Raw genomic sequence first — 23,424 nt, 5'->3', positions numbered from 1 at the left:
CCCTATGTTCCTATGTTTTTGTGTCTAATGGCGTTTTTCCATTACATGGTACCTGCTCGAATCGCCTCGACTCTACTCGTCTTTTTGGGTTTTCCATTACGAAACCTGCTAACTACTTTTTTTAGTATCCATTTTTTTAGTATAGTTCCAAGCAAGCTGAGGCAATACCAAAAGGTGACGTGAAAACCTGCAGACTACTGATTGGTCTGAGAGAATCGTCACTAATCACTGCGTCATCATTGCTAGCAGACGGGGGGTGTCCTGAGCAAACCCGCCATTTTTAAATAGTTTAGTAGTGGGTTTTTTTTCCTGCCTCCAGCTTCTTTTGAAACAAAATTTTTCTTGCCGAGAGTAAAAAACAACACACCTTTGACGTTCTGTGTATGTGTCGCGTTAGGTCACGGCAGTTTCCTGCAGCATCGCTATAACGACCAGCCACGCTCGCCTCAGGCATGAGGCGGTACTAAATCTGCAATGGAAAACAATGGGAACAACAATCTTTGACATGACATTGGTCCAGTATTAAGCAAGATCGCTGCAGCTGGAAGTGGCAAAACAAGCTACAATGTAGCTTAAGTTAAAAGGGCAATTGTCCAGCTTGTATTTACCTTCACAAAAGTGCTAATTTTGCCATTGACAGGCTCAGATTAATATTCTAAGTGTTTGACAACATTATGAAAAGGATCCATTCAGAGATAGAGCTTTAACACCTCTTTGACACCTTTCTGTTTAACCAGAAACAGCTCTGAAGTCGCTAGTGCTAAACCCACCAGACTCCATTTAAAAAAGAAATACTTTTAGCGTGTATAGAGCCAAAATATTTTCACGTTTAAATCTGTAAACTATGTGTTTATTTCAACCAAAACTACAGTTGTGATGGTTGGAAAAGTGGAAAGACGACCCAAAACGGCTTTTCATAGTTCTATTTTGTTTCTGTCGACTTTGAATGAAGTGTATTTTACGATGCTAAAATTACTGTTTATTTACATGGAGTCTGGTGGGTTTAGCAAATGCAATTTCGCGGATGTTTTTATGTTTAAAAAAAGGATCTTACTCTTTAACAGAAAGGCCGACCTCCTTAGAAAACCTTTCCATAATGTTGTCAGACACTTAAAATATTAATCTGAGCCTGTCAGTGGCAAAACGAGCACTTTTGTGAAGGTAAATATAAGCTGGACAATTCTGACTGCAGCGATCTCGCTTAATACTGGACCAATGTCAAAGATTGTTGTTCCCATCAGTCACTTAGACACAAAAATATAGGAAAATAGGGTCCAGGTTGAAAAAAACAGTAGTTACCCTTTAACTCTAAGGGCCCTATTTTAATGATATCAGCGCATGGCGTGAAGCGCAGGTGCTTTTAAGGCATGTCCAAATCCACTTTTGCTAGTTTGACGGCGTACAAAAGCCAGGCGCGTTTGTACCTTGGCGCATTGCTATTATGATGGCGGATTTGCACCGTAATATTTTTATTTGTAATCTTTTGCATGTTTGTGTGCTGCTGCGCTTCCCTGTGTGCGTAACAAGCATAGCGTGCACGCGCTGTGCATAAGCCTAGGTGCATTTTACTAATTTGGTGTTAAAATAACAATGAAATGCCTGTTATTGACTTTAGACCAGGTTTTTGTTGGTCAATGGCGTGATCACTTCCCTCTGCCTCAAGATAGCAATACGCCAAGAATTCACCTGAACACACCTCCCTATAAGACCAGCACGCCCATGGGCGCACAGATAGGCGCAGGTGCATTTGCTATTTAAACGACGTGGGCGCTGGACGGGAAATTGCTGTATAAACTAGCAAAGACACTTGTGTCGGGCTTTGCGCTGTGCCAGGTGCAAGACAGGGCTCTAAGCGTAACCCGCGTTATAGTAAAACACCTGTAAACCTGTCGCTTTGGCAGAACTCATCTTAATAGTTTTATATAACAATAAGTAACTGGGGTGTGACTAAAGATACAGACATTAACAATAACAGTTTCTTATTTATACAAAATGTATGAACTTCTATTATAAATAAATCAGCACTTAAGAAGACTAAATGTGCTGGAAGAAAAAAAGGTCAGTGGGTTTTCTCACAGCTGCACCTTTGAAATAAATGTCCTTGTTTGGTTCAGGAGTCAAACTCTGGCTGCTGCTCCATCAGGATGGAGGTGTCGTTCCCTCTGCTGGAGGTCGGATCCAGGCAGGAAACTCCCAGAGCTATAAGACACAACCACACCTGGAGCGCGCACGTGCACGCACGCACGCACGCACGCACGCACACACACACACACACACACACACACACACACACACACACACACACAGAGAGACACAACAAACAATCAATCAGTCCATTGATCAGACAAAGATCACACATTCAGTAGACTATAAAATTAGGGCTGAGCAATTCATCTTTTTTAAATCGAAATCGCGATTTGAAAGAATGCGATTAGCTGCTGGAATATTGTTACATATCACAGATTGTTTACTGAAATGACCTATTTTCAGTGGATCTTTCATTTATCGTGTATAACTTTATTTAACATGATGGTAGAAGGTGCAATATATTAGATGCTGCTATTGAACTGAGGCAGATCAGACATTTCAGTTTACAGGAAAGTACTGATATTTATTCATTGGAGTTGTTGTTGTTTTGCGATAAATGTTCTGTGTTTGTGTGTTTAATGTTCCATGCTTATTAAAAGAAAAACACTTATTGCTGGCAATTCACATCTATGTTCTCATCCTAACATAAGAATATAGAGCAGTTTGATGGTGTCTCATGTTGTAATGCTGCATGACATGTGTTATCTGTTACACAGTGAATATTGAACATTAGCTAAACTTAAAAAAAAAAAATAGCAAATTGAATCTTTACTGCAATATAGATAGATATATTGATTTTTTCCCCAAATCGTTCAGCCCAATATGAGATGCAGCGTTCAAATGGTGAGCTATGCTGCTGTGTGATGTGATAATGTTTTCTTTTCCTTTATAACTGTATTTACTGAATTAAAGTTATATACAAACGAAGTAGTCCAGCATGCACACACAGGCTACAATAGTACATTTAGTACACAAGTATAAAATAATAAACCAAAGGAATTATAATATTAGAAGAAGTTATATGTTGATACAACTCATTCACAAGATAAGGAATGAACATTGTAAATATGTGTAGACCAGGTAGCATTCTCTGGTTCTACCTTCTGACATTATTGACTATGCTGCCTGATAGCTGGAGATTAAGTAGCTGGAAAACAGTTTTAGCTTCACAGTGGAACAAGCTAGATATACTCCGCTAATGATACCTACCAAATATCCCACAAATAACAGGTATGCTACGTAGAGGAACGCTGCCAGCACATACAGCCACACGCTGTCGAGTTCCGTCACATAGACCACGACAAAGTACATGTTGATGGCACACACGATCAAGATCACCAGTCCTCCTCCGATCTTAAACACTCTGCAGGAAAAAGGAGAAAGAGTGTGTTTTATGGAAATACAATTATGATTTGTCTTTGTGTCTTTATGCTTTATGAGGTAGATGAACTTACAATCCGTTGGCAAACTCATTCATGAGAGATGGCAAACTGGTGAAAGTGAGGATGGGAATGAGGGCAAATGGCAACTGTGAGAGAAGAATGAACATATCACATATACATAAACTAGGGCTGTCAAACGATTACATTTTCTTAATCACGATTAATCGTTGAATTTCTATAGTTAATCGCGATTAATCGCATGTTTTCTCACATGATTAAAATTCTATTATTTTGCATTTCAGAACTGTTTTTAAGTACATATAAACAATGGAAAGCCATTCTTACCAGTGTATCTTGATTGGGAATCAAATGAATGCAAAGAAAGTTACTTTATGAACTTGATTTTAAGAGTTGTATTTGTTTATTATATATTTAATCTAGTCACACATTTGAATTTAACAACAACTTTAAATGCACCATGAGGATGTAAATTACCAGTTTAATTGAACGCACCGTCTGTGTTTTTCCGACAACAGCAGCTGCAGATTGTTACATCCCGGTGTCGGAATCCTAGCTGTCAGCATTGTAACCATGTTTAATCCAGCTACTAGCTAGCGGTAGGCTAACGTTAGCTGCTGTCGAGTATAGTGTTAACTAGCATCACGTGCAGCAATGTTTCTGTTGCCTGTAACGTCTGTTTCAGAGCATCAGAGAGAAGTGCAGGCATCTCAGTGGCATCAGAATGAGGCATCGAAATCCGCGTTGCTATTCCTGCAGCAGCAGGATGTGTTACGAGGAAGTACAGCAAAATAGTAGCCTGTTAGGCACGACGCAAAGCCGAGTGAAGTGAAAATAAATTAATAAATGGTGGCATGCGATTAATACGATTAAAAAAAATTAACGCATTATGCTCAATGCTTAATGCTTAATCGTATCGCGATTAACTTGTTAATGCTGACAGCCCTAACATAAACACATTATAATACTAAAATGTAGTTTATACCATTTCATGAGTAGTCATTCAAATCACGGTTAAAACAGATATTTTTCTTACTGTATACAGGAGAGGGATTGGATCCTACTCGTTTGTATATTTGAATCATATTAATGTCCTCCTTTTTGTATTGCACGTTATTAAAATAAATTGTAAAGCGCTTCACAGATTAAGTGCTGTGAGATCGAAAGGTTTTCTAAAAAGGTGATATACGAGAAAGATAAAGCATGCAGGTGTCAGTGAACCAGGGTAAATGCTGGATCGGATCCGTTAGACTTGTCGACGTAGTTAGGTTTAGGCATGAGGAGTGGGGATTGGTTAGGGTTAGGATAAGAATACCAGGGTAAGCCAATCAGAGGCAGAATAAAGATTCGCCGCAGGGTGGTGCGGCGGGGAATGTTAATGAAACGGCCCATTTGTGTGATGTCCTGATGTGTTCTTTAACCCCCCCCCCCAATGTAGCACAAGTAGACTTCATATTTCACAATCACAGTTTTCCGTCAGATCGTTTATAGGTTTCGATGTTTCGACCACACTTGAAGGCAGCTTCATTTCACAGGAGAGAGAGAAAGAAAAGAGACGAGCGAGACATAGCGAGTGTTTTGTTGTTGCAGGAAACATTCAGCTATTACCCAAACTCCCGGGCAGTTCAGTGCTTGTGTTTCGTTTTTTACCCTCATAGTGTTTTAAAACTTTCTTGTGGCAGCAATAGAGGCAGTGATGTTTCCTGTTTCCTGTAAGGGATTCTCACACCGCCTCAAACCACAGCTCAAAACACACCGACAAGTCTGATTTCCGTTAAAGGCCCTGACACACCAACCAGACGGGCCGACCTTCGGCAGAAAAGGCAGTCGGACTGATCAGTCGGATCCCCGAGGTCCAAAAAATGCCTCAGAACACACTGAGGCGACGCCGACTTGAGCGTACGCTCTATGCTCTGCCCGAAGACACACCAGCCCGATAATCGGCTGTGTCCAGCCCATTGGACCGGCTGGCGAGGTCGGTGACTCGAGTCTGTTCAGTGTGTCCCGTGCCGTCGGCCGTCCGAGGAGCCGTCGGCATTCATTTGGGCCGACCCGACATGTTCAGTCGGCGACAGGGCAGTCGGGACTCGCCCGGAAATGGGGAGCTCAAAATCTGACGAAAATCTTTTAAACTAACCTTTGCCGATCTGAAATGAAGACAGATTCAGCAACTGCATGGCCTAATTCTCGCTTAAAATGTTTTCAGAAACACGTTTCGGTGAACTATTTTAGTACAATATGAGATCGTATTCTGAACAAGCCACCATGACAGTCTGGCTGTGAATTTCCGGAGAAAAACGAACCACGTGACGCGTTCGTCCTATCAGCTGCCGGTTTTCATTTTCTGGTAAATAATCAGACTGTTAATGGAAACAATACAGAGCAGCACCGCCTGCTGCTATGGAGACGTATTACGTTTCGCGCACGTACAGAGCGTACGCTCAAGTCGGCGTCGCCTCAGTGTGTTCTGAGGCATTTTTTGGACCTCGGGGACCCAACTGATCAGTCCGACTGGCTTTTCTGCTGACGGTCAGCCCGTCTGGTTGGTGTGTCAGGACCTTTACATGATTGGCCACCGCTGCGTGACGTGGGGTTACGTTTCTCCAAAAGTTGAGTTGGTCTCAACTTTTTGCCGCAGGCCCGCTGCGTTGTTTTGAATGTCCCCCTGCGGCAACCCCCGCCCTACCCTAAACGCACTACCCCCATTCAAAATGAATGGAAAGATCTGCGTTTTTTGCCGGACCGTTGGACGGCTGATGCAGGCAGTCTGAACGCGGCCTAAGGCAGAATAAGCCGGGCCACGAGGCACGTCCTGACGTCAACACGTCTAGCGGATCCAATCTACCATCTATGGTGAACCAGCGCCCCCCCGCCCCCCCACTGCCTGACCTGCATGCTCTGCAGCACGTTGAGGAAGTCGTTCATGCCCGTCAGGTGCTGCACGTCCTGGAAGATGGCCACCAGCAGGGTGGGAGTGATGGCCATGGAGCGGGTCAACAACACCCGAGCAAAACGCGACCAGCGCAGGTTCAAGAAACCCTGAGGGTCAAAAAAACACAGAGTCTGTGACATTTACAAGAAAACGGCACTTGTTTGTGAGAGCAAAGCATTTAATGTGCATATCATTACCTCACTTAAATCAATAAAGCCTGATTCCACAAAGAGGTTTTTGAGTACACAACTTAATCTGTAAAACAATTGACTGATAGGGGATTGTGATAAAGGTAAAAAAAACAGGGCAGACATTTCCACTTTTTGTGCTACATGTGAGTGTTTTTGTGCACATCTGATTCCTCCTTCCTCCACTGACCTCCATGACAAACTGGCCGGAGTACGTTCCAGTCATGGTGGAGCTCTGACCAGCTGCAAGGATCCCTACGGCCCAGATGTAAAGTGCTGCCGGGCCGAAGAAACAGCCAAGCACCACTCCCTGCAAACAGACACGCAAACAAAGAGGACGGTCAACAAAACTGCAGCTTTACATTCACCAGGCAACAAGTAAAGTCCCACAGTGCTTCAATAAAAATAAGGAGAGGGATGAAATGACTATGTGTAATGTAAAAGGGGTCACTCATAATGAAAAAAACCCTATTATACTTCTTTTCAGTGTGACATTTGTACTCTTGGGGTCTCGTAATAGGTTTACATGCTTTGATGTTCAAAAAACATATGTTTCTCATAATGCCCATTGCTGCAGCTCCTCTGTCTGAAACACTAGGCTCGTTCGAGATGAGCTGCGCCTCGCCTGTAAAGTGAACGAGAGCAGGCGGCAGCAGCCGGGGGCGGTGACAAAAAGCCGCGGCCAAGTCAGATAGTATACAGCCGATTCTAGCAGCCTTCAGGCTGAACAGGAAGTCACGCTCACATCCCGTTAGGTCCAATTCCGATTTAATAAAATGTTATCAGACCCATATATTAGCTGATGTTAAAAACAGACTGTAGATGATCTGTAATCTGAACGGATTTAGTCTCTCTGATTTCTAAACGTAACTATCAGCCACACAACATGTGTTCTGTACAGAATAAGCCTTTAAATCAGACAAATAGCAATTAAAACCTCTGATTCAAAAACAATAAAAAGTTTATATAAAACGTCATCATGTTGGGTCGATTCTGAACCAATCAGCTGTTAGGTCAGCTGAGAGCCAGGCGTTTCCCAGCATGCCCTGGGTCCGCCTGGGTCTTGCAGTCGGTGAAAAGCAACTGCGCTGCCTGCATCTCAAACCTGCGACCGCCTTGATCTCATGAGGTTATCGTTGCCCACGTGTGCATGACGTCAGAGCGAGTCGGATCAAGTCGGACACAAATCTAACCGGCATGCATTGGGCGGCGATCGTCGGTGATCGATTCTACGCAGACCTGGCTCATCTCGAACGAGCCTACTGTCTGAGCTCTTGGTCCCACCTTCCTGAAAAGCCCAGTCTGCTCTGATTGGTCAGCTGGCCCACTCTGTTGTGATTGTTCAACCAAATTCAAACAAGCCACTGGGCGGGTTGCGCTTGCTCAGGCAGCACCTATGGGCAACACATATGAAAAACTGGGCTGGCAACTCAATCAGTGACATCACTAACGGAGGAATTTCAAACAGGAATATGAGCGAAGCGTTTTCAGGCAGACAAGAAGTGCTGTCTGTGGGAGAGAAAGCTCCATTTGGAGTGAAATGTGTGTCTTTGTACTTCATACATCTATTACATACACACAAAAACTACATAACACACTACAAAGACAGGAAAAATAATATCTATCTGTAAAAGAATATCTTTGAGTTGTGGACAAAACAAGACATTTGAGGACGTCATCTTGGGCTTTGGGAAACACTGATGGGCATTTTTCACCATTTTCTGACATTTTATAGACCAAACAACTAATCCATTCATCCAGAAAATAATCGACAGATTAACCCACAGTTAAAACAATCGTTAGTTGCAGCCCTATGCTTTTACTTTATATACTGCTGGGTAGCTTGTGAATTTCCCCCAGAGGACCAATAAAGTTTTATCTAAATCCATATTATTACATCATCATTTATTTGTTGATTATATTTTGTGTTATTGCGTTTGTGAATCTGCAATGTAACTAAAGTTATAAAATAAATGCATTGGAGTAAAAAGCACAATATTTCCCTCTGAATTTTAGTGGAGTAGAAGTATAAAGTAGCATAAAATGGAAATACCCCAAGTACAAGTACAATACTTGAGTAAATGTACTTTCCACCACAGCCCATACTGGAGATTAAGAGTCATGGTATCTCCCTCTCTGTGGGTTCCAATTTGACCATTCTCTTTATAAATATGTCTCTTACCAATTCTTAATAGCAGGAATGCCCCTTTAAATGTATTAAATTGATATCGCCCAATCAACAAAACTTCTAAACTAATCTAAACTTCCCCCTTCATTGACAACAGCTCTGTAGTTGTACAATTTAAACTTACCCCTTTATAGAGGTTCACCTCCAGAGTTTGATTGTTCAGAGGGAATATGTCTAAATGAGGACTTCCTGTTTGATTGCAGACGCTGTACTGGAATGAAAAAAAAAATACACATCTGTAGCACAGCAGCCAAAGAAAAGAGAATTTTTTTTTTTTCACTTCCAAAAGGCGGCTTGAAATTTCACTCCTGTTGGATTATAAGAGCGGGCGCAGAGATACTCACCACCTCTTGGTTCGTGCGTCCGTAGAAAGCCTCGGCGAAAACAGCCACCACAAACACGTTGATGAGGAAAGAGACAAACAGCGCGACGGTCGACTCAATGAAGAAATATTTGTTGGCCTCTTTCACTTCTTCCTTGTTCGAACGATCCACTTCTCGAGACTGACGAGGACATTTGGACACTTAATGACTTGCTCATATGTGAAGTTTCATACAGTTGATTAAGAAGAAAAAGGGGAACGCTATAAATTAGGGCTGCACGATATGAGGAAAATATGCCATATGCGATATTGTGTTGAATATCACGATAACGATATTACTTTCAACAAATAAAACAGATATTAAAATGTACTCAGTTCTGCCTTTCTGCTGCTTTCAGTAGTCTGCTTAAATACAAGAAATTACTTTTGTTGAATTTCCAACAAATAATTTCCAACATTATTTTATTGAACACATTGGACACTGAATTGAACATAAAAGGCACCACTAAAAAGACAATTACAGTTACAGGGTTTTTCCTGCATAGAGGAATTTTTGGCGCCCCCCCAAAGAGGTTTTAGCCAGCCCCAAAGGAAAATCACCAGCACCAAAATGATAAGAATTAAGAGAAAAAATAGCGATTCAAATCCTCTCTGAATGTGTTTAAGAGCAATTCACCAAACAACATAAACTTGAATATGAGAGATAATCTCAGTTTTACCGTCCAGATTCTGGCTGTACCAGACTCTCCCGGTGATTCATTTAAATATATGTATTTTATTGTTTTGTTAATTGGGGTTAATTGTGCTTACTGTACGCGGACCGATCATGCTTACTGTCTTGCGTAGTCCCCCCCCTCCCTAAAATGGCCATTCAGAGCCAGAAAAACTCCCTGAGTTACATTTTAGAGTGCAGTTTTCTACTGATATTTTCTTTCAATTAACACAAAAAGAGTGTCTTGCGCGATGAGTTGCATTATGCAATGTCTATTGCGCCGGTTGACATCGCGATGACGATAAAAAAATAAATAAAAGATATATAGTGCAGCCCTAGTATAAATATCAAGCAGGCGATCGCACCTTGACGAGAGCAGAGTGGAGGTAAATGTTGTGAGGCATGATGACGGCTCCCACAATGCCGACGGCCTGAGCCAGCTGAACCGGGCCGCAGCCCTCGCAGTACGGCACAAACATCCCCTTCAGCAGCTGGCCCTGGTCTGGACTCACTGTCACATACTGCCACAGAGAAAGCAGTGCACGAGGACATGTTTATGATATGCAAATGAGGAGGAATCAAGAAGGAATCAGTCCAGATTTGGATACACAGTGTAACCAGAAAGTTGGCTCAGAACAGGAAGTAGTATGGAGCAAGCAGAATTAAAGTGTTTCATAGAGCCATCTTAGATCTGATGTAAGCAGACTAAGTCAAGACCAGTTCAAAACAATTAATCAAATTTTGATTTCGGCTCCTAATGATCACAAAAACAATCTTGCACATCATGTATTCATCATTTTGCAAGTAAACTCTTATTTTGTCTTGCGTTCTGAATGACGCACACACTTTCACCCATCACTCAGCCACAATTTAAATATATTTTTTATATTGTTTATTTTAAGGGGAATTCGAAAAATTTAAACAGGAAAAGTATTGTATTATGTCCACTGTTTCATTGTTTTGCAAAACTAATGACAATTCCCTCAGCCTCATCTTTACTTTGTGCTTTGGTGCTGATTAGCAAATGTTTGCATGCCAACATGCTAAACTAAGAGGGTAAACATGGTGAACATGACTCATTGAGCAGAAAGCACCGTGATGTAGTACAGCCTCATAGAGCTGCTAGAACGCTTGCAGTCTTTGTCTTGTTTGTTTTTTCTTCTGGATTTTCTGGTTTTTTATTGTTAGTGCCACTTCCCTATTTCAACTCGCTGAGGGCAAATTCATAGCCACAACCCTCGAGTGGGAATGAGATCAAATGTGTTTGCTGTTGTTTTTTTTTTTTTACGTGTGAAATTTAGGTGCCGTGACCTTCGTTTTATCACCAGTGGTTATTTTCTCCATCAGATTTTTAAAGTATACGATTAGCCACATTGTGGGAGTGCAAATAGGATCGTTATACTGTCCGTCATAGTGTGTCTTATTCAGTACTGTTGACCCACTCAGAACTGTTAAGTTAAGATGTTATAACAAGCTGTCTAACAGACTGAAATAGATATGGGTGGAGGAGAAATGTAAATGTTTGCACCTCGTATCCAAAGGTGATGGCCATGATGGTGATGAGCAAACCAAAGAAGGCTTCCAGCTTCCTGAGGCCTGCAGAGACAGAAATGAGGATGTTTTATTTATCAATTGTTGTGGTAGCGAGATGTTCCACTGTGAGAGTACCACCACAACCTACCGTATTTGTCTAAGAAGAGGAAGACAAACGTGTCGATGATGGTGATGAGGACGCCACCCCACAAAGGGATCCTACACACACACACACACACACACACACACACACACACACGGTGGAAATAATCAACACAAAAAAGGTATCAAGCCATTTTAAAGGTCCCATATTCTTTTGATTTTTAAGTTCATACTTGTATTTTGGGTTTCTACCAGAACACGTTCACATGCTTTAATGGTCAAAAAACACTGTATTTTTCTCATACTGTCTGTCTGAATATACCTGGATTCACCCTCTGTCTGAAACGCTCTATTTTAGCGCCTGTCTCTTTAAGACCCCCTCCTAAAGAAAGCCCAGTCTGTTCTTATTGGTCAGCGTTTCTGGGTCTTCCACATTTGCTCTCTTGGAGTGTCTGCAGCCGGGGAATGACTGTATCGGCACTGTTGCTGCACGTTCTACCTATATATAGTATAGTTGTAACATCACAACCGTACAGAAGTCCTGACGGTTCGTTTAAAGACACAGTTTCTGAATACAGGCTGTGCGTATTTCTCTGTAGATTGAGCATTTTGATACTTCCACAGTGTTTATATAGCACCTTGACCTGCTTTAGAATTAAAAGAGACATGGAAGTCTCACTTTTTACAATATGGGACCTTTAAGGCACAGCAGCTTTAAATGGATGTTGTGTTTGTTGACCACCTGCCGGAGGAGAGCAGGTTGAAAGCGATGGCACAACCAATGACCTCCTGCATGTCTGAGCCGATGATGGCCAGCTCCACCATTAACCACAGGATGATACGAGGCACCTGGACAAACCAAAGGACACAGGTTAGCGCCATGAGATATTGAGTTCCGTTTCATGTAACAGAATGGCTTCAGTTCCCCGCTGCCTAAACTTAAACTTTCTTTAAGGCATCTGTCTTTAATTATCTACAACCAACCTGCTCTTGCTTCTAATTTGCGTGACACATGATTATTATTATTTTTTCTTTTTTTTTTTCTCTTAGTTTCTTACTTTTCTCCTCCTTAGTGTGTTGGCACCTGTTTGTGCATATACTCTAAATAGTAGCACAATTGGAATGTATGCAAACTTATTGTGTATTTACTAGTATATATTAGTGTATATATTATTTATTTTTGTTTTTGTATTTTTTATTGGGGGGAAACAGCCGGTGTTGGAGTATTTAGGCTTAGGAGTGTTGTGTGTGTGTGTGTGTGTGTGTGTGTGCAAATGTATTTTGTATTTTCTGTATAATATTATTAAGGACCCCCTCGAAAATGAGATGATTCATCTCAAGGGGGTCTCCTTCTAATAAATACTGGCACGGTAAAGCGGAGAAAATATTCCAATGATAGCGTACACTTAAACTGGCAGATTTTTTCAGGTGGGCTTTTTAATGTGTCTAAAATGCATTTAGCAGCAGCCCCGGTCCACAGCAGTACATTGCTTAGCTTCTGTGTCGGTACTCCTGCATGCTTCTCCAAACCAACCGGTGTGCTGACTGCCATCTTTATATGAACATTTTGAACGCTAATACTTAAAGCTATAAGTAGTTGTAGTTTCTGTCGCCCCCATGAGGAATTCTAAGTAATAACAACACTGTCTTCGCGTCCACATGATACACACATGATATTATTTTGTTTCTGTGCTTGACTTCCTGTCCCGCACTATCTGCCCTGTGCTGAATTGCTGCGGAGCTCTCCGGTGTCCGGCAAAAATAGAAGCTCTGCGTATCTGCTCCGGAGGGCTGTGGACCGCCGGAGCTGGGACGCAGTCAGAACGCAGCCGTTCTGCAGTCAGTGGAAATACACACATTGACTTTAATGGAAACGAGAAGTATGGCGTGAAATCAGATCTCGCGATGTAACGAATTGCTTCACGGCACTGCACACATACGCCCATTCAGGAACCGGCTAACAAGGTAGCGATGGAGTTTTTCACACTATCGTCATGGCTGAGCCGACAAAAAATAAGCAGAAAGCTAGGAAAGCATTATCGGAGGAACAGAGAAAGAGGAAACGGCAGACTGACCGAGCGAGTACACAAGTAAACATAGGAGCTGCCAAATATCTATTGCAAAGCTGTAGGTGGAGCTCTATAGAGAAGCCTGCGAGCAAACAGCGAAGAAATGGCCAAAACTGCATAGCGTCCCTTTAATTAGCTTTGTAGCAACTCATTTGGCAATGGCTTGAATGTAACGGACGTTCATTAATATCAAAAAGTTACGCACTAAAGCTTTAAAATGTACTGGTGATTTTGTATGTTTGCATTTTACATTTGGTATGTCCTTTGGATGTGGTTTTTCTACTAGCCATTACAGGTTTCTACCACACCCTCACATGTATCCATTACAGGTTTCTACCACACCCTCACATGTATAGAGAATACACTATGGACATTGGAGAAGTAGACCCCCACTTCAAAAAATCTGAACTATCCCTTTAAGAAATTGTTCCATGTTTGTTCATAATGCTCCCGACATTTTTCTGAGAGCAGAAACACAGTAGTTAAGCTCCAGAGAACAAAAGGGTGCTCACATGATTTGTTTTTAATCATGTGGTTAACAGTTCCCCTTCAGGTATTAAGGAATCAGAGAGAGATTTACACAATAATTCATTAAGTCACTCTGGATTTAACTGTGTATTTAAACACATTTTCTCACAGTTTTACTATTTTAGGTTCACGTTTGGTTTTAAAAGAATGTTTGGATCATATAATCCAATGATTACAGTTAACAACAGAGCTCAATGCTGGTTATGCAATGAGGCAGTTACAGTAAATCAGGATTACTTCTGCTTACAGCCTCTCAGTTCCACCAGTTCTGCATTGCTGCTGAGTATTGATGAAGTCAATCACTCATAGGGCTGCACAATATATCATCTTTTTATCATCATTGCGATGATCAATGTATTTTTTATTTTTAGCAGAATACTGAAAGCAGCAGAAAGGCAGAACTGGGTACACTTTATTATCTGTTTTTTTTTTATCTCAAGTAATATAGTTAGCGCAATATTCAACCTAATATCGCATCTTGTATATTTTCCTCCTATCGTGCAGCGCATTAAAAACAGAGAACACAGTGAATGTTAGGAGGCGCTGTAGATATTTCCTGCAAACAGCTGAGATAACTGCAGTCTCACCGTGTGGTACTGGCGGTTGCAGACTTCGGCCAGGTGCATCCCTGTGACGACGCCGAGCCGCGCCGCCAGCCGCTGCAGCAGCAGGCCGATGATGGTGGCTGCCAGCAGCACCCAGAGGAGCTGACAGGACCAGAACACAGTCAGGCTTCATCATCTGGCAATCAGCCGCCTTCATCCACTCAAATAAAAGGTCAATAACATTCGGAGTTTGCAAAATGATGTTAACAAATAGTTTAAAGTGCTCATATTATGCTCATTTTCAGGTTCGTAATTGTATTTAGAGATTGTACCCGAATAGGTTTACATGGTTTCATTTTCAAAAAATATTTTTGTTGTACTGCACATTGCTGCAGCTCCTCTTTTCCCCCTGTGTGTTGAGCTCTCCGTTTTAGCTACAGAGTGAGGCATCTCACTTCTGTTCCATCTTTGTTGGGAGTCGCACATGTGCAGTAGCTAGGTAAGGACTACTAGCCAGTCAGAAGCAGAGTATGAGGATATGCCATGCTAGCAGCTAGGCGAGCATTATAACGTGTGTTACAAAGTGACGCACGTTCGTCACAGAAGTAAAGGCTGGACTACAATAGAGCTGTTTGGAGCAGTTTGTGAACAGTGTTTTCTGTTGGAGATGGTAAATCCCTTTGGTGTGGACTTTGGGCTTTTTTACTTTGTAAACCTATAACGTACACAAAAAGATATATAACACAATAAAATGTAAGGGAAAAAGACAAAAAGCATAATATGAGCACTTTAAAAGTTTGTAGTTGTAGCAAATTTCATGTACAAATTTAGGGCTGGGTACCGAATATCCTCCATAGTATCGAGTATCAAAAAATGCCTCGTCATTCAACACCCAATTTCAATACCTAAGGAGCAAATCTCATCAGAGAGAGACCGTAAGCCAATAAGCATGCAGCATGCTTCTACCAAGATCTAATAACGTTTGTGATTGGCTGTCTGACGTTACACGTCGTAGAGGCACTCAGGAAAAACTGCAAACTGCCGCTGCAAAGGACTCAGCCTACATGGGGCGCACGCTCTTACTGGGTGAACTAGAGGTCGTCGCTGATCATTCATTTTAAATGGCAATATAAACAAATACACAGAAGAATGTCACAATGCTGACATCTGTTTAGACATTTTTGCTTGTTTTCCTGTTTTCCAGTCACCTTCACCTGTCATTCCCCACCTGCCCTATAGCTGATCCAGACTACCCAATATAGACAACAAAATCCATCATCATCAGGCTGTTCCTAATCAACCAACACAACAGTGTCAGTTATTGTAGCCCCAGCATTACTTTAGTTACCTTGAAGCCAGCTTTAGCACCAGACTGCAGGTCAGACTCGATGTTACCTGGGTCCAGGTAGGCGATGCTCATCAGAAAGCCCGGCCCGGTGAAGGCCCACAGCTTACGGAGACTGAACCCCCTCTACAGGAGACACAAATACAAGCTGTTCAAAGAAGGTAAAGTCCGCACAACAGCTTAAAGCTTTAGTGCATAACTTTTTGATATTAACGAACGTCCGTTACATTCAAGCCATTGCCAAATGAGTTGCTACAAAGCTAATTAAGACTACCAGCTCCACACAACTCTCTCTGTATTTCTCAGTATGGCTATGTTCAGAAGATTGTGTCGTCCGGCAAATTTCCCGCGCAGAAACTTAAGTGACGATAATGACCTCTTCTGAAGAGTCCATCATGTTTTTTGAATCCTCCGTGTCCTCCTTGGCTACTAGCAACTGCATGGGGGGGGGCGGGGGGTAGTGCGCGATCACGGAAGGCTTGTATCATGTAGACGCGCCGACAGTTTTGTTGTCATTACTTAGAATTCCTCATGGGGGCGACAGAAACTACGCACAATAGCTTTAATGCTCCAGAAAAATACTAATAGTGCAAATAAGGCAATCATTGTTTCGGCCCAAAACTTGGCCTTCCTCAGGTGTATTTGATTGCAGTGACCCATGACCGTTATGTGTTTTCATCACATCACATGGTAAGAGGTAATTTGATATGCAAAAAATAAAAATACATTGGAATACTATTCAGACATACTAATGCTTTTCAGATTGGGCAATTACAGTAAGATGACAATAACGACCTCACTGTTTCTGTAAGTGCTGTTAAATATGTGCTGTTTATGACGCATAATTAATGCAAAATTCATAGTTTATACTCATAGTCTCATACAGAAAATACATAGGAAATGTGTTTAATGTAAAGGTTAAAATGAATGTGATGTAATAGTTAAAGATTTTAGTCCGTTGTGTTTTTTGTTTCTCTCGGAACTAAAGTTCTCTGTTGTGGTTTCCACTGCTGCGGAATTTGTTAATGGACGAGGAATAATCTAACGTGAGCACATGTTACGGCGCTCGGCTCTGCTAATTAAGTTGGAGTTACACTGTCGTAGAAGGCCAAGGCGAACAGTAAAGGATTTTCAAAGGATTTAAGAACCTCTTTTCAGGACAAGCAGCCAACGACGTATTTTATCTTACATGTGAAGCTTTATTTATATTCATGCTAAGCGCAATTTGTATTTTTATTTTCTTCGGTAATGTATAATTCATTTGACGTGCTTACTATGTTCATTCACATATAGTTCTCACGGCGTGACGTGGATGCATTAAGGACAGAAGAGCAAAGCAATAAACGCCCGTTTCAAAGAACCAACCTGTCTGTGTTGTCGTGAAGAGAGCTACAGTTTCACTTTACAATTGATGCATGTAGTTCAAACTAACAGACTCAAGCGGGTGTGGCTCTCATAAATACAATTCAAATTCCTAGCAGCTCACTGCAATCAAATACACTTGAGTAAGGCCAAATTGTGGGCCGAAACGTGTGCCTTATTTGCAGTATTAAAGTATTTTTCAGGAGCATTAAGCTTTACCTTCTTTGAACATTTACCTACACCAGCAACTACATGGAGGTGCACAACATCATCTTTTTCATGTAACATCATCTAACAACTTTACATATACTGCACGCTGATGGTTCCCAATCTAACAAAAAAACTATCAGCAGTCTATAAAGGAAATTGGCACAACTTTTAACACAGGTTTTTACCATGGACTCATGGATTACCTGGCTGTCCTCCTCAGGAACAGGGACCCTCTGTTCAAAGTAAGTACTAGAAACTGGTTCATTATTCTGTTTCTGGAGGAAGACAGAGGACACTCTGTGTGTGTGTGTGGTCTGGATCACTGCCTTCTCTCGCTCCACGTCACCGTCTGAAATACGACAGAAAGCACGTTTCAATGACAAAAAACTAATCCTCGGGAGGATTAACATCACACACAAATCATACACTGCTGTAAACGCACACACACACACACACACACACACACACACACACACGCACACACACACACAACGCCACAGTACACACATCCCTGACACTTTGCTGACAGATACAGTAAATACACATTTGTACAAGTCTGCTTTTACAGGGTTCGTAGCCTGAATTCACTTTTATCTGTGAAGTCGCTTTTTAAAACCTATGTATAAATCAAAGGCATTCTCTTTATTGATTATTTAAATTATTTTATATTGTTGTTAATGTAACTCCTTATGCTCAATGTGTTTAAACAGTTTTTAAATTGTTGTTGTTTTTATCATTGTTTTTGTCCCACTAGCTTGTAAATCACTTTGTAAGTTGGTTTTGAAACGTGCTGTATAAATAAAGTTTATTTTTATTCAAATGACTGTAAACACCTTGTTTTTACACTCTAATTTGATACAAAAATCATGGAAATTATGTCTTAGTCAGACAGACAGATAGACAGACAAACAGACAGACAGACAGACAGACAGACAGATAGATAGATAGATAGATAAATAGATAGATAGATAGATAGATAGATAGATAGATAGATAGATAGATAGATAGAATGATAGATCAATAGATAGACAGAAGTACAGCTGAGGCTGATAGTTTTGTATTAGTTTTGTATGTATTTAGTCATAAACTGAAATATTGAGCAAATTCAAATTCTTACCTGATGATGACGCTAAAATGATAGTCATAAAAACTAAAAAATTGAAATTGAGTATGCTACATGGTACTTTGTTAACCATTTACTTTTAACATGCTTATTCCATCTTGTGAAGGGCTCGTTGTCACCAAGTCTCCTTTAGAAACAATCCAAGGCACACAGTACGGTTTGTGACTAAATCAAAATGCCCTTATCTTGAATGGCAACATGCATTTAAAATGAACGACGCGTTTGGACCGACTAAGGTCTTCATCAGGGTCATTGTCAGCAGTAGCTTTTTAGTAGCCACTTTCAACATGCTCTGAAATACTCCGTTTCAGATTATTCCACTGTACGACTGCACTGTAGACAAATGTGTTTTTGCCCATTAGGCTAAAGCACATTTCTCTGATTTTATTCTGTGTATTTTTTTATTGCTTATTGTTTTAAAATGTTATTTTAATGTATTTCTTTGTCTATGAAAAGCACTCTGAATTGCCTCTGTGTTTCATGTGCAATATAAATTAACCTTGTCTTCCTGTCCACCACGCACGTTTTTCTTGGTCAAAATTTAAAATTAGAACGTTTATTTTTCTGTGTCTTTTTCCAAGTCTTTTGTCACTTATTCTGATAAGTTTCTGTTTGTTGATTTTTTTCTGCGCTTGTTTTTTTGACGTTTTTGTTTTTTCTACTTTTTGAACCTTTTTTCCAACATCTTTGTCATTTTTTTCAACGTTCTTTAATTATTTTTTTTTCTTTAAAATACTATAAAATTAAATAAAACACCCAAATTCAATAATAGTAGTGAACAGATCATTTATTTTACTTGTAAAGAGTGTTGCATGGAACCATCCACATTATTTTAGGGGCCAATTTGGTTAAAGTAAAACCCAAATTTCTGATGTAGAAACTTTTTGAAAATGGGTCAAATTTGACCCGAAGACAAAGAGAGGGTTAAGCTGCCTTCTGCCTTGTAGATGTCAAGTGAAAACTTTGAGCTGGTGGTGGCGCTAGAGGAAAAGTCAGAGGATCACTAAAGTCATCAGGATTCAGCCTCTGGTCCCTGTGAATATCTAGGCCAACTTTCACACTAATCCATCTAATAGTTAGTGAGATATTTTGGGACCAAAGTGGTGGACGATGGAAAACTAGAATCACGCTCTAAATATCCACAGTTGACAGTCCCTGCTGAACAGACAGATGGGGAGTATTGGATGAACAGGGACTCATTAGTAATCAGTGGTGGAATGTAACTAATGTAAGTACATTTACTCAAGTACTACACTTAGTACAAATGTTGAGGTACTTGGAGGAGTCTTTTCTTTTCACGCCACTTTACTTCTACTTCGCTACATTTCAGAGAGAAATATTGTACTTTTTACTCCACTACATTAATCTGACAGCTTTAGTTACTTTACACATTAAGATTTTTGAACACAAAACACATGTAGTTTATAAAATCTGATGTTTTATTATAAATGAAACTAGCCAACAATATAAGGGCCTACAAGTCCAGCTGAAATGATTAGACCATTAAACACACAACTATTTGGATCCTTTACACTTTCTAAAATGGGAGGATTTTTCTGCATCAAGTACTTTTACTTTCCCTGATGATACTTGCATACTTTTACTTAAGTAACATTTCCAATGCAGGACTTTTACTTGTAAGAGAGTATTTTTACTGTGTGGTATTAGTACTTTTACTCAAGTAAATGATCTGAATACTTCCTCCACCACTGTTAGTAATATAATGAGTTTGTTCTAATTTAAGGGGAGAAAGAATGATGCTTCAGCGTCATCTCTCTCGACACACAACAAAAACAAAAAGTGTCGACCAAACAAACGTCCTCACCCTGTCCTCCAGTCGGTCCTGGCTCCTGATCTGTGGGAACACTGGGAGGCAGAGAGGAGATGTGGATGTTCTCAGGAGGGGGGGCTCTGACTGGAAGCAAACAGGTCATTATATTGAGATTATAACTCGCTTTACCTGATAACAGTCAGTGCACACAAAACAAAATCCTTCACACAGAGACAGCCATGAGAAAAAAAAGTGCAAATTTAATCTTCATCTTATCGTTATTGTTAAGGCTGATTCATGTTCAACGGAGGCTCCACGCAGAGCTTTCGCCGTAGCCTACGTAAACGGCCTGAAGTTTATGCTGCGTTCCAGACACAATTTTTAGCCCGTAAATTACGACTGAACTGGTCACATTCGATAAGCATGAAAACATATCCCAGAGAACGGTCGACTCGGTATAAATGTGTTATTAACCCCTAGGTTCATTTTGCGCCGGATTTCTCCTTTAATCAAGTTGTAGCCAACTGGTATGGAGATAATCTGCGCACCGTTGGTAATCCAGCCTCACTTCAGGAAACAAAAATACACATCACAGCAAAACAGTTGCTTCCTGTGAGAACTTTATAGGCCTATTATATTATACCACAGGAAATGATGAATGCCATTAAGCATGCTGAGGTCAATACAAACTTTGTTACACTATAAGTCCTTTTTAAAATGTTATAAATATATCAGGGGACATGTGAGGGGAAGTGTCAACATTTGATAAGAAGAATATAAACTGTGGTGGAGGAAGTACTCAGATTGCTTACTAAGTAAAAGTAAAAGTAGGCCTACCAATACAACAAAAATACACTGCTACAAGTAAAAAAAGTCATGCATTTAAAATCCTCCCTAAGTAATAGCACAGAAGTATTAGCTGTAACATTAACTTATAGTATCAAAAGTAAAAGTACTCATTACGCAGTAAAATTATTAGGGCTGCCCCCTCTTAGTCGATTAGTCGACTAATCGGTCGTTTTGGTCTTAGTCAACTAAGATTTCTTTAGTCGATTAGTCATGTTTTATGCTTTTTTCATGCTGAATGACTTATTTCCAAGAAACGTACGAGCACATCTCTGGTAAACACAAGAATTAAAGTGGTGCTTTTGCATGACTCTTTGCGGAGAAACTCAGATTTACAGATCTGTCGATTAAATCAACTAATCGATTAGTTGATACAATTGAATGAGTGTTAGTCGACTAAGAATTTCTTCAATCGAGCACAGCACTAAAAATTATATATTATTATATGACATTATTAGATTATTTATACTGATGAATCAATGCGTAAGCAGTATTTTACTGCTGTAGCTGCTGGAGGTGTAGCTAGTTTTAAATGCTTTATCCAGTTAGGCAGGTTAGTCCAACGGTTCTCAACCTAGGGGTCGGGCCCCTCCAAAGGGTCACCAGATCCATCTGAGGGGTTGTGTAATGCTTGAAGTTCTTGCACACACATTTGTATTTTAAACCACGACAAGAGGCCTCGACTAGACTCTGCTTTCTGTAAGAGCTCACGAAAATCTACATCTGAAAAGTGGCCGGCAACTTAAGCGGTCTAACAAATGTAGTGGAGTAAAAAGTACAATATTTCCCTCTGGAATGTAGTAGAGTTGAAATATAAAGTAGCATAAAATGGAAATACTCAAGTAAAGTCCAAACTTGAGCAATTGTGTTAAATCAGTGTAGTCCCCATTTAATATGTATACTCCACTACATTTAGTTGACAGCTGTAGTTACTTTACAGATTAAGATTTTACATAGGCCTACAACATTTTTAAACAGTTTGTTAATGTAAAATATTCATTTTAAATAATAATGAATTCATCTTAGAGTAAAAAGCATAAGAAATGTAGTGCAGTAGAAGTAGAAGGTACCATAACATGGAACAAGTACAGTAGGCCTACAAGTATCTTCAATATGTACTTAAGTACAGTACTTAGGTAAATGTACTTAGTTACATTCCAGGCTTCACTAACAGCAGTGCACGAGACATGAATTGAAAGTGGCCCACCTGACCGCAGAAAGGACATCTTCTCATGAATCGTCTCTTTAAACTCTGTGAAAACTTCTAAACCACCAGAGGAAACCAGCAGCTACATTCCGGGGATCCGTCTAGTTGTCGTGTTAGTTTCCAGAGGTGTTTGTGGAGAGCAGAGCTGGAACATCCGGCCGGCAGGTTGGACATCGTCCCTACGACTCAAGTGTTGCATCACCGGACAGGTGAGGAAGGAGGAGGGGGGAGGAAGGAGGGAGGAAAGGAGGAAATCGCCTGGTGACAAAAGTCCACGGCGACTATTTCACATGAACCCGATGTCCTCTGTCAGTACTCCTGGTTCTCCCGTGAAGCGGTCTGAGCTGATCCTGAATCAGGAGGAAACGGGGCTCACTGCAGAGATACATATTTCAAAATAAAACCGAAATAAGACAGTTTTTTATTTTATTTTTTCAAAATAAAACTACATTATGCCTTTAAAGAATGTTTATTTTAGTTGAGGTATGTCATCTGGGAAAGTATACGTTTTCTGTTCGTTGTTATTTCCTTTTAAAAACAAAGGTCTCAGAACATAGAGCAGCGGTTGTTTCCGGCTACAGGTTTCAAAATAAACCCTATATTGAGAGATAAGCAATCGATAATAAAAAGTCATTTATGGCCCTCTTTTAGATTTAACTAGGTCACGATTCCAAGTTCCTCTCAACACATAACCCAGATATTCAGATTCAGATATTTAAGAAAAAAAAATCAAAGTCCATAAAATGTTTAATTTATTTGGATGTGTCACTTTCTAAATTATTTATAATAATTATTTATTATAAATGTTGAAAGAAAATGTTTTCAAAATTTTGAATATTGAGCCATAAGATACTGGAATCATTAATTCATATACCCACCATGTGTTATTAATCTTTTTTATTATAATATTATTATTTTTTACTTGTAGCATGTAATATAATGTAATACAATAT

The 23,424-nt window shown here is 40.4% G+C and overlaps 2 protein-coding genes across 3 annotated transcripts in view; both read right to left on the bottom strand.

The window, feature by feature from the left end:
* Positions 1-23,424, bottom strand: part of LOC116059532 (tubulin alpha chain-like) — a 370,798-nt gene that overhangs the window by 141,177 nt on the left and 206,197 nt on the right. The window lies entirely within an intron of this gene.
* Positions 1,784-22,809, bottom strand: LOC116059486 (natural resistance-associated macrophage protein 2-like). Of its 2 annotated transcripts, XM_031312587.2 has the most exons (16): positions 22,472-22,808; positions 20,473-20,562; positions 17,728-17,873; positions 15,956-16,078; positions 14,650-14,769; positions 12,208-12,314; positions 11,512-11,582; positions 11,359-11,426; positions 10,196-10,351; positions 9,141-9,299; positions 8,921-9,007; positions 6,799-6,918; positions 6,378-6,527; positions 3,543-3,616; positions 3,298-3,451; positions 1,784-2,218 (listed from the first exon to the last, which is right to left on the bottom strand). In XM_031312587.2, the coding sequence occupies exons 1-16, from the start codon at positions 22,488-22,490 to the stop codon at positions 2,111-2,113; spliced, it is 1,752 nt and encodes a 583-aa protein (XP_031168447.1). In that variant the 5' UTR covers positions 22,491-22,808; the 3' UTR covers positions 1,784-2,110. The 2 variants fall into 2 exon arrangements, with proteins under 2 accessions (XP_031168447.1, XP_031168455.1); XM_031312595.2 differs by lacking the exons at positions 1,784-2,218; positions 3,543-3,616 and having other exon boundaries at positions 3,328-3,451; positions 22,472-22,809.

This window comes from Sander lucioperca, chromosome 12 (genome assembly GCF_008315115.2).
Source record: "Sander lucioperca isolate FBNREF2018 chromosome 12, SLUC_FBN_1.2, whole genome shotgun sequence".
Classification (NCBI taxonomy): Eukaryota; Metazoa; Chordata; class Actinopteri; order Perciformes; family Percidae; genus Sander; species Sander lucioperca.
This window is presented reverse-complemented; position numbering and strand designations above follow the sequence as displayed.

Coding starts and splice junctions, on each gene's coding strand:
- LOC116059486 (XM_031312587.2), bottom strand. Junction 10,352..11,358: donor CCATCACCTTTGGATACGAG/GTGCAAACATTT, acceptor TCTCTGTGGCAG/TATGTGACAGTGAGTCCAGA. Junction 6,919..8,920: donor AGGTGAACCTCTATAAAGGG/GTAAGTTTAAAT, acceptor GTCTGTTTGCAG/GGAGTGGTGCTTGGCTGTTT.